The sequence below is a fragment of the Quercus lobata genome, chromosome 10 (assembly GCF_001633185.2).
Source record: "Quercus lobata isolate SW786 chromosome 10, ValleyOak3.0 Primary Assembly, whole genome shotgun sequence".
NCBI classification, from domain to species: Eukaryota; Viridiplantae; Streptophyta; class Magnoliopsida; order Fagales; family Fagaceae; genus Quercus; species Quercus lobata.
In genome coordinates this window covers 41,324,248-41,336,691 of record NC_044913.1, presented here as the reverse complement: position 1 = coordinate 41,336,691, position 12,444 = coordinate 41,324,248, and the positions used below count along the sequence as shown (strand labels likewise).

At 34.1% G+C, this 12,444-nt stretch overlaps 1 protein-coding gene across 4 annotated transcripts in view; it reads right to left on the bottom strand.

Annotated features, from left to right (window-relative positions):
• LOC115963839 (DNA topoisomerase 3-alpha) overlaps nucleotides 1-12,444 on the bottom strand; it is a 35,884-nt gene that overhangs the window by 11,585 nt on the left and 11,855 nt on the right. For all 4 annotated transcript variants that reach the window (XM_031083032.1, XM_031083031.1, XM_031083033.1 and 1 more), the window contains 5 exons: nucleotides 5,842-5,876; nucleotides 2,098-2,227; nucleotides 1,396-1,448; nucleotides 1,219-1,318; nucleotides 231-269 (listed from right to left, as the gene is read on the bottom strand). In XM_031083032.1, coding sequence (XP_030938892.1) covers nucleotides 231-269; nucleotides 1,219-1,318; nucleotides 1,396-1,448; nucleotides 2,098-2,227; nucleotides 5,842-5,876 — 357 coding nt within the window. The remainder of the gene's footprint in view (nucleotides 1-230; nucleotides 270-1,218; nucleotides 1,319-1,395; nucleotides 1,449-2,097; nucleotides 2,228-5,841; nucleotides 5,877-12,444) is intronic.

Genomic DNA, 12,444 nt, shown 5'->3' with positions numbered 1-12,444 from the left:
AGGGGATCCTATTAAAAAATGCAGTAATATATTCAGTATGAAAAAATGCATTATAATTTATAACTAGTAGATCTTGTCAATCTAAAGTGAATAAACAGAACCATCCATCTCACAGTCTTTATTGTTGAAAAATTATCATACAAACCCAACCTTTGCAAACCCTCAGCATCAAGGTATTCATCCAAGCATGATTAACAATACATTGAATGTAACAAGGAAAGTATCCCAACCTGTGGATAACCCATGCATCCAACCATGAAATTGCCATCCTGTTGAGAGTGACAATAACAATTTTATGAGGAAAAAGAAATAACTATATTTATTACAGAGTATCTATAACATAAAGCCATATTACAATCACTAAAAGTATCATGTACAATGCGACTTACTAGAAAGCATAAAACATGTAGGGAATTACATCTATAGAATACACCATTTATATGGCTTAAAATTAAAAATAATTTTTTATAGGTAATAAAAATTTCATTAAGCTAAAAAGGAAACATACAAGTGATACCCTTGCAGTATAGAGGGTGTATACCCAAAGGATCATTATCAAATACAATTAATCAATGAAATCATTAATGAATGAAGGTCTCCTCACATCCAACAACATCCATTATAATAATGAACCCACCAACCTGAGTTTGGAAACTCTATCTAGTTACTGTTCTTCAGATGTCCTCCTACCTCTCCCTTCATACAGGCCACATTTAACACAAAGAGGCAACATTCCAAACTCCATAGTACAATAAGAGGTAATCTGAATCCATGTTAGAATAAGAACATGTTGGGAAAAATTATCTCAATTTTGCTGTTTTTGGTCATTTTTTCCTATTTTTTCACCTAATTTCGTGCTTAATGCAAGGTTTTAAGATGTTTTCCTAGCCGCATTAGGAATGCTTTTAAGGTTTTCTAAGCATCTCCTAGCAGCCCTAAGATTGCTTTCTATTTAAACGCACTGTAATCTCCAAGGCAATTCATTATTCAGTTTAATAAATTTCAAACTTTTGTCTTTCTACTTTTTGGTGGATTCCAATATCTCTCCTTGTGGATTTAAGGTTAATTTGATTGAAGAAAATGTGTTTTGCTTCTTGTGCATCAAAAGACCATTGGCTTGAAAGTGCACCAAAGGATCAAATTATCTTATTGATTGAAGAAAATTATAAAACTTCCAATGCTTCTTTAAATAGGGAAATTGATGCTATAAATCATTACCCGGTTTCGCCGAAGCACCATATCTGATTCCTGGCAAAGTCCACATGGCCTGACAACTTCTCCGGCTGCATGCTGCTCATCCCCACCAGATCGGTTGGACCTACATTAATGGTAAAACATGCATTATGATAGTAAAAACATAATAATCTACGAAGACAAAGGAAAGTAAGAAATCACCTCTCAAAGAAAACTGCCATGGCTTCAAAAAGTTTTACTTTATTTAACCTGGCCTGCACGTATTTCCAAATGGGAAGTAATATTTGATATTGACAAAATACACAACACAACAATAATAACAACAACCAAACCTTAGTCCCAAATTATACAACACAAGCAGATATTTAAAGAAGTATTTCAAAATAACCTATAATACACGAGTGGCTAAAAAATTTGTCAGAAATTGACTAATAGGATGTGCCTAGATGAGCTTATTTACATTCATTTATTTGGTTTTTTTTTAAAAAAAATTGTTAAAAAAAAAACTATGTGCAATTGACTTCTTAAATCAAATAAAATGGTCTTTGAGCTTCCACATCACCCACTTTGCCTTATTGAAATATCACACATGAAAGAAATAATTGGGCCTTCTTTCACACATGTACGCATACATGAGAACTTTTATTACTTTTGCATCTAAGTATTAGCATGTCATTTCCCCACGATGATAATTTGTAATATCTACAAATTAACAGAAATTAAAAAAAAAAAAAAACAATAGGGTTTCCTAACCTACATGTGGTTTAATCTCATGGAATGTCATCTGAATATGTTTAATCTCATGGAAACAACTCTATATAGGAAATCAAAGTTATACCGTAACCTCAAAGGAACAAATTACTAATATTCCATAATCACAGTAATGGTGAACTGCCTACTTACATCTACAAAGCAAGCTTTCATCTGCTGCAAACTAGTTGTCAAAACTTCAGCTTTGCTCTTAGTGCCTTCGCTAACTGCTTTCATGTCACGCTCCATAACTGCTCTAAGATATGGTTTCCAAAGCTTATACCTATAGAAATAATAAGCCAAAGCATAATAACAATCACATATCTAAATACACATATAATCCCTCACTGCAACATAGGTTTTAAACATTGAACTATGATTCAAATACATACATCAACTGAATTAATACTATTTTCCTACCATTTCTATGCCAATACTTTGTAAATCACACAAAGTTAACCACATCAGGTCATCCATTGCTTTTCAATACACCTATGAAACTATCAATGGATATTGATTTTGTTGAGTTTGGGACGTTTCTACCCATTTAACAATTACAAATTGACAATTTGCAAGTAAAATTTTTTTTTATACATAATAAAATTATATATATCATAAAAAAGAGTCACCCAAGTATACAGGAAGTATACTGGGATAAACAATCAATTACAAAAGTTACATAAATCTAATAAGTCAACAATAGAAAATAAAGAAAGGATCCTCATGGCTGACAACCAATCCAATAAAGTTCTAAAAAATAACTTGAGATCAGGTATAGAACTTTCAGTGTCTTCAAAACTCCTGCTATTCCAGTCCCTCCAAATGCACCACATCAAGTAATGAGGGACAATCATCCAAATATGACTATTCCAATGCCGACCAAACCATCCTTGCCAACAAGCTAAAAGTTCAACGACAGATTTTGGCATCATCCAATGAACTCAAAACAAACCCAATTTGCAAGTAAAAATTTTCTTACACAGTATAAAGTCAAATTTCATTCTCAAATATCTTGATACAGTTAGGAAAAAAATAGAAAGATGTTAGTGTGGATTGTAGGAAGTTTCCTAATTTAGGGGTCCCAACCAGCTGTCCCTATAGCTATCATATTGAAGGATATTCCTTGTCCTATTGTAGCGACCCTTTCTATATAAAGAAAGAATAGAAAGATGGCTCCTCACTTTTTTGATAATCATTTTCTTTCCATTAACATGGTATCAAAGCATTAAAGATCTGTGTCTCCGATCCTCATCAATTAAATGTTGTTGGAAGGAGCATGAAGACATCCAGCATCTCAAGCGTCTTCATGCACCTCCTTTGTTGAAAACTGTTACTGAGCTTGTTGTTAGTAAAAACTCAGAGCTGAGTCATTGCTCTCAGTTGTTGTTGTTCTTGGTGTACCTGGATAAAGTCTATGTTTGGCTTTGCTTGGTTTCAAATCTTTTTGGCCGGTTCAGACTGCTTCGGTCGGTTCAGGTACAACTTCTATTTTGACTGATATAGACCGAGTTTCAGCCAGTTCAAGTAAATTTCAGCCCTCTTGTTGATGTCTTTACCAAGGCACTGTGTAGGAGTCATTCAAAGTCTATACATTTCAAGCTGGACCTATATGACAGCATGCGGGGTACTGTCAGAAAAAAATGGAAAGATGTTACTATAACATTGTGATGGGTGGGTTGTACCCTTCTAGAATAGTTAGAAGCCTTTAGGAAGTTTCCTGGTGTTGATGTGTCCTTACCAGCTGTCCCTCCCGGTTGTTATATCAAAGGATATTCCTTGTCCTATTGTAATGACCCTTTCTATATAAAGAATAAATAGTAAGAGGGCTGAATAATACATACAGCTCACTTTTATGTGTAATCATTTTCATTCCATTTACATATACGAAGCCATATATATTATTATGGATGTTTGTGTGTAGATGCAAAAATATACTCTTACCAAATATACTTCAGAATACAGTAAACATAAAGTTTCTGTCCAATTCTTGATAGGATCTATAAGTTCACTACAGTTAAATATTAATGTAAAGTGAAATACTTTCATGACATTGGGGAAATTCTGACAGTGGAAAAACTCTCCTCAAATGACGTATTATTGTGGTAGATTGGTGTTGTATGTGTAAGGAAAGTGGAGAAACAGTGGATCATCTTTTGCTTCATTATTTGATAGCAAGAGGACTCTGAGCACTTGTCATTTCTTCCTTTGGAGTTGAATGGAGATGCCTAATACATTGACAGATCTTCTCACTTGTTGGAAAAGGAGATGTGGTACAGTGACAAGGACTAAAATTCGGGGTGCTAAACCGTTATGTCTTATGCAGAATATTAGGAGAGAATGGAATAATTGTACTTATGATGGAGGAGGGCACTAAGTGATTTCGCTTAAATCGCTATCCTTGAGAACTTCATTGTGGCAGGGGCATGATTTTGGTCAAGTATTTTACTGTGTCTTTGTCTTCTATTGCTTGTGGTGTACGACAAGGACTTGTAAACCAAATTCTACTTAGTTCTGATATCAACTGCAACACACACATTCCTTGGACTCATATATATACTCTGCCATGCTCGCTATTCAACACACAAATTTGGTCTTTAGCACACCAGGTTTAAATAATTAGGAATTCTTGTGGTGTGCTAGTTGTGGTGAGAGCAAGCCCTATGGTTATATTTGGGATTTGCAAGGGTTCTTTTGTACCACTTTTATAATCTCCTACTTTCTTAATGAAACTTTCTCCTAGATACCACCCATTGATGAAGGCCTAAGGCTGAACAAAGTAAATCTTTGTGTTCCATGTGTTTGTTTCTTGTATTTTTCTATTTCAATTTTGCATACACTCATTATTATTACATAAACTCACAGCCAATAGGTATCAAAGCTTACACTTTCTTGGAAAAAAAATATTAGCCAGCCTTGATTCTTCTTCTTTTGTAGAAGTTGTTGACCTTTTAAATTTCATATTTTAATTCTTTAGGAGTTACAATATTTTTCTTCCCATGTACTATAGTAGTTCTCTCATTTCAATATACTGATCCTTTTACTTAAAAATAAAAAAAAATAAAAAAAATTTAAAAAAAAAATCCATGGCATTAATAGTATATTCTTTTACTTTGACTCAAGAAAACAATTTTTTTTTCTCAATAAAGCCCTCTAGAAATTTTGATCAATGGCTAATGGCCCAAATATCCTACTAATAAAAAGTAAAAAAGTTATTTCAACCTTAAGTCTATAAACTGCTTATTATGGGTCGCAAGGCTGAAAGTTAAAAGGAATAATAAAACATATTAAAAAAATGCTCACAGTGACTAATGTGTTGCAACATCTACATAAAACATCAATGTCTCTTGATATATATTGTAGAACATACCATCGATGTTATAGGAAGGGATTATTCATATGTACATAAAAACATATGAAATTATAAATACTATATAAGTTACAAACGCACTTAGTGGGTCTTGAACCCAATACCTTCCACTCTGTTCTTGTGGGAGGAATGGCCATTTGAGATAAAGTTCATTGGCTAAAAGTTATAAACATGTATGAAACATTTAATTAATTAATTTTATATATATAAAAATAATTTATGCATGCATGTATGTGACTGTTTGTGTGTTTAAGATATCTGTAAGGCATCATGCTCAAAAATTTATATCTAGCAAAACAAAAGTCAAATCATTGGCATACTTATTGTTACTAGTTAACTTGTTTCTTCCTCAATACTTAATATACCATCCATGGCACCTTACAGCTACACATAACATGCAACTATGATAACGACGGATTCCACAGTCAACCAGTTTATAACTAAAACAGACCTCCATATCTGAGATCAGATTAAATTGAGTCTCAAGACAATGTTATTATATCTTTAAATACAAAAACTAAATTACTTACCCCATGTCATCATATCCCATAACAAGTGCCTCACCCTGAAATCATAATAAACTGAAAATCAATTTAAAGAAATACTGCTTTGTACAAAACTACAAAGACATGGTTTCAAGCTCTCCAGAGTGTAAACTTATCAACAATGGAGTTTCCTTACATTTGCAATTATAAAAGAATATGATTAAAGTGCTCAAAGATAAAAGTTTTTGTAAGGAAACATAAGCCAAAAATACACTTCACAAATGAAATTCTTTTGCATATGGTGCTAGCAACAAAAGATCAAAATGAATTCTACCAAAGGATATGATGTTTGAATTCCAAATTCCTAATGTCGTGATTTCTTATTTGGTAAATATTCTAACTAAAGAAAATTTCTCCAAGGATTATTCTTAGGATGCAAAACCCAACCAATTTATTATTGATGCAAGCATGATGAGGTGGCCAATTATGTAATGATGAGGTTGCAAACCATGCCACTAGAGCATGAGATGAGGTGGCTGAATCAACTACTCCACAAAAGCATGATAGATGCGACCAAAATCAGCTACCCAGCAAGGTATCTTTTTTTAAGACGTGACTAAATTATTTTAGACATATGGATAATTGCCGTAGAAGTTAGTTAGACATGTGAAATAAACGTTATAGTAGTTAAATGCTAGCTATAGTTTGTGATTTTAAGAAAGAGATTAATTATTTATATGCATGTGTAGCTACAGTTTGTTAGGGAAGTTCATAAATTTTTTTTTTTTTGGATATGTTAGGAAGGTTCATAATTGGATTGATGTCAGCATAACGTCATCGTAACAACCCCCTTGGTGTATAAATAGCCATGCATGGCCATTGTAAATTTTTCCATTGAATAAAAATTACTCTCAAAGTCTCAGATTGAGGTTGAGATTTCTTTCTCCCTCTCTCTGCTGCCACTTTCTCTCTCTATTCAATTCTCTCTTTCTTTAAGCTTCTCAAATTTCCCTTGCATCAATTCTACAATAAAGAAATTGTGTTTAACCTTTATTAAAGAGAACTAGCTGTAGGAGCTTTGTTAAGGCTTGTAGCGGTCCATCCCCCTTTTAGGAAATGCGTTCGAAGGAGTCTCTATCTAGTCCTCTGTTTGACCTATAATGAAGCTTTGGTTGGAGTCAGTCAGCCATTGTTCTTTTGCCAAGCTCTAGACCTTTATCCCTTTCTTATTTGGGGTCTCATTGGTGATGCCAAGGACGGTTGTTCATAAGACAGACTGTTGGAAAAGGAGGCTCAATAGTCAATAGGCATGAAAGCATTGTCATCTTATCTGTTGTATCTCAGGTGATATTTGGTACCCAAAAAAAAAAAAAAAATCAAAACCTATTTTTAGAATTAGGTATGAGGGGAAATTTTGTAATATTGTAATTACCTGCCTATAAATAATATGTATGTTAAGGTAAATTATTCCCCACTGCAGAACTTGCGTGGGAACAGGCTAGAGAGCTATATTTTGGTGTCAATAATCTTAGACTGTCGTGCCACCGCCAAAACTCCATCTACAAGTTGTTTCACTCGCTATCATTGTTGTGGTGCCACTCAATCGTCGCTAGGACCGAGGCCTGTCATTAGGACCAATCGCTCACACAAGCCACTCCTATTTTTGTCATGGTTTTGTTTAAGGCACTCAGTTCCACCCCCCCCCCCCCCCCCCCCCCCCAAAAAAAAAAGAAAAAAGTGTTGGGTTTGGAGTTGTGGTATCCCCATTGACCTGTGACATAGTAGATCCCTCGCAGGCCCATGCATGCAAGAATAGTTCATTTCATTAATTGAACTGTGCAAAGTCCAAATCAACTATAAGTCCACACTAGTTTGAAGCCCCACTGAAGCTGTGTGGCCAGAACAGAGAAAACCCATGGCCAATGTGATGCAGGACAGTAGACTCTAAGGGAGGGACTTTATTTGGGAAACTAAACAAGAACAAAAGAAAGGGATAGGACGTAGGAATCAGCACTTAGGGTTTGCTTAAATAATAGGAAACCAGGAATCAATATGTGAGCCTGCTTGGAAATAGCACCAAGTACTAGAAGAAAACTCTCAACCCAAATTTATAAATCCAGTTTCAACTGCTTACAATAGCATTGGGTCCTTTAAACAGACTTCCCAAATTACATCAAACATGGAAAAATAAATAAATCATAATGAGATTACATCAAATATGAAAATAAATTCCAAATAGCCATCAAATCTCTCTAATAACATCAATTTGCACCAATCACGATCAATCAAGTCCAACAAAATCAATCACCCGTCAAGGTGCAGCCTAGTGGTTACAGGTTTGGGATGAGCTATAGGCCCAAACATCCTGAGTTTGACCCCCAATAGGAGTTCCCCTGGATTACTTGATACATAGTTTTGGATAGGATCATGTATCCGTGATTTACTCCCGGGGGGTAGATTCAAAGGGCCCTACCTTGGTGAGGTTCCATGTCATCAAAAAAAAGGTCCAACAAAATCAATCAACATTAATGGTCTAATGACTCTAAATTGGTCTCCACGCTAACTCTTCCAAGATGGGAGAAACTTGACCCATCAAGCATATTTCATGGTGGGCTGGACAACAACAAAGTGGAGGCTAACGACTTGGCTTTGATGACAGCACGATTGGTCTTTAGGGTGTGGCTTGTGGTCTACTGCAGGTGGGGTTGTGGGCTTCTCAGCAATTGAAAATGTTGTTAAAGCGCACTTAAATGCACTTAGAGCTCAAAACTCAAAGCCTTAGACCTAAGCACTTTGCTTGGTCAAAACAAAGCTTATTTAATGAATCACACCTGAAGCATGCTTTTGTAGCACTTTTTGAAGAAGCACAAAGGCACACCTAAGTGTGCTTTTTTTTTTGGGTTAAAAAATATATGAATCATTAAAATTATTTACTTGATTTTGAAGTAAAGGACATGGACCACTAATTTATTTTAAAAATTTTATCCTTAAGCTACCATACACACAAGCACAAACATGTTTGCATATCTAAAGACACGGTTAAATTAACAATTCCCAAAAGCTTAAGATGTTAGGAGACGATGAATTTAATCATTATTCTAACACCTCCTCATGTGTGCACCTAAACTCCCCCTTAATAAAGTGAAGCCCAACATGTGGCATTTTTAACATTTTAAATGGGAGGTCAAGTAAAGGCAAAGATCAAACTTAAGATCTCTTACTCTAATACCATGCAAATTTACTTATTATTCCATAAACTTAAGCTGTTAGTAAATGGTGAATTTAATAATTTAATCATAATTCTAACAAAATTAACTATATTGAGGACAAGAACTAAGGCTGCATTTGTTGTAAAATGTCTTCCGGAAAACATTGTCAGCATTTTCAGGTATTTGATCGTTATAAAACCTTGGTCAAACCGAAAATATTTTCGGTTGACCATAAAAACACAATGGATAAAAGTTGTATAACGTTTTACACCAAAAATTTTGTAAAACATTTTCCAAATCCACACATGCACACCCCCCCCACCCCTTCCCTCTTTTATCTCTTTCTCACACTCTTTTATCTTTACTTTGATAGGTAAGAAAGTAATATTATCAAGAGAAAAGAATAAAAGATATACATAATTCACGGTAGTGAACAAAGAACAAAATAGCAACAAAAGAAAAAAAGGAATCAAAATCCTATTCTAAGAAACAAAAGAAAATTAAAAATAGTAGAACAATCTGAAAGACCCTAACACCAAGACCAATTGAAGAGAGTCCGCTTGCACAAATCTAACAATTGGGCCATTGATTTCTCGATATCCTCAAAAGAACGCCGATTATGTTCAGTCCAAATAGTCCACATCAAACAGCCAGGTACCAAGTTCCAAATATCAGAATTATATTTCCCAAGCCAATAGTGCCAACAACAAAGTAAGTCTGCAACCGAACTTGGCATGACCCAATCAATCCCAAGCAGCTGAATTATATTTCTCACACTCTTTTATCTCTTTCTCACGCAGACCATTGGGGCTTCAACTTGCGAGCAACTAGGTTGCACCGACACGCCATTTTTGGAGACGTGTCGGTGTCCGACACGGATACCGGCACGACTCGCCGGACTCCGGTGTCCGAGGGTGTCGTCTTTTTTTTTTTTTTTTTTTTTTTTTTTTTTTTGCTTCTCCGACACAGCGCCGACACGCCAGCAGTGGGAAAAAAAAAACAAAAAGTCAAGGTTTTGACAGATGGACAAATCCTTACTGTTGATTTTGTGATATACGCTTGAGTGAGAAGTGAGAAATCTCACATCAGAAACCCACATAGCCCAACCGTTGATTTCCTTTTGTCCCTCGCCGGCGCTACGAGTCGGCAAGCTCCCTCTGTCCCTCAGTCCTTTCCGATCTCTCTCTCTCTCGACGTGGACAGGTCCGAGCTTCTCTTCTCTCTCTCTGTTTCGCGATTTTTTTTTTCTTTTTTTTTTCTTTCTTTTATCTGCTGACTGCTTTGGACCTTTGGTTTGGTGTACTGTGGCGTGTTTTATTTATAACACCCAAAGCTTTTTTTTTTAATCCCACTCACTGTTATACTTTACTGTATATATATATATATGTATATTTTTTGTTTCTTTACTCAACCTTGCCTTATCTATATATATATATATATATATATATAAAACCGAAACCTCTGGAACTTCCACAATTTTCCATGTCACCACTATTTTCTTTTTCTTTTTATTTTAGGTTTTATAGTCAGACTGGTGGGCCCTTATAGTGTTGAGCTTGGCCCATTTGAATCTGTATATTAAAATAAAGTCGGTTCTGTTCTTCATCTTCAACTATAACTCTGTTTCGTATATAAAGCTTTTATTTTACAACATAGTCATGTGTGTTAAACAAAGTTGGTATCAAAGAAAAACAGTTCACTTTGCTGCTTCATTATAGGTATGATCTCTCTCTCGCTTAAAATACTTTTGGATAGTTTTCTTTTCTGGATTTATTTTTTTAGTGAATGATATAGACATATAATATATTGCTCAATACTTGGTTTCATTCAAGGAAAAAAAGAAAAGAAAAGTTCACAGATTAAAAACTGATATAGATATTAATCTACTGACGTGATTACAATACTCTTGCTGTCTTGCAAGGAATTGTTATAGTAGTTTTGTGTTTTGTGTTGTTTTTCTTCTTTTTTTTTGGCCGAGTGCAAGAGTAGTTTTGTGTTTTTTTTTTTTGCTGAGTGCAAGAATAGTTTGGTGTAATTTGTACTACTATGTATTTTATATATAAAACCCTCATATGATCTTGAAAAAACCACTCTATAAAAAAAAATTGTCATCAATAATAAGAAGAAGAGCTTATTCTTGACCATCAAAACCACAATTTTCTTGTCATCAATAATCAATTTTATATTAATGTTGTGATATAGTCCATAGTTTTTTTTTTTTTAATTTTAAGGAGAAGTATAGTCCGTATGGGAATGATTTAGATGTTTCCTACTTGATTTTGGAATCTCAGATTGATTAGTAGAATAATATAGAGTAAGGAGGTGCATTATTCATATTAAAAGTGACAATTCACATTGATAAGAAACTAAACAAGGACGTGTGATAACCTCTATACATATGGTGGTAGTGTAACGTTGGTGCATGTGAGAGTTAGATGACAAAATTGTCTTTTTTATTTATTTAAAATATGCATCCTACTTTGTTGATACTTGTGGGAAACTATTCAAATTTTACAACAATTTATTTGTTCATATACTATCAAATTCTTTTTTTTTTTTTGGATAAATAATAAAACAAAAGCAGCCATTTATTTATTTATTTAAATAATGCATCCTACTTGATTGATACCTATACAATACCTATGGGAAACTATTTTAAATTATAAAATAATTTTTCTATTAACTTTTAATTAATAGTTTTTTCATATAGGACTCTTTATTTGTTTTTTTTTAAATATATGTAATTTTAAATTTAACTATCCCGTGCATCGCACGGGTTAGCGACTAGTAAATTATAATGTTCATTATGAATTTAGTGATTTTTGTTTTTGTGTGTCCTGCTATAGTTTATTTATTTATTAAAGTTAAATATTGTAGGTGATTTTACTAAAGTTTGTATTTGTGATTTTTGTTTTTGTGTGCCGTGCTTGTTTTCCTTTTATGTTTTTAGTTTGATGTTGAATGTAGCCTATTTAAACTTTTGGTTTGTACTCTAAACATTTTATGAGTATTATTGTACTACTTTGGGTGTTAGTTTACTTATTTGTAGTTCTTACATAATTTAAATTCTAGACATAAACGTATTTTATGTCTAAAAATATTAAAAAATATGTCTAAATATAAAATTTAATTAATTATTTATTTGCCGTGTCTACGCCGTATCGTGTCCTTATTTTTCAAAAATTGCCGTATCCCCGTATCCGTGTCGTGTCCGTGTCCGTGCAACATAGGCGAGAAATGATAAGGGCCACTAGGGGTGGCAATTTACTCCCACAGGCACAATTTTCCCCGCCCCACAGAAATGGAAAAGCAGGGATGGGGAGACATTTTCACCCTACACCATGGGGCAGGACAAGGATAGATTTAGGTTTCCCCCATATATTTACAAATGGCCCTTTGTTTTATTCATATTTCAACCCTAAGATCCTTACTAACTTTC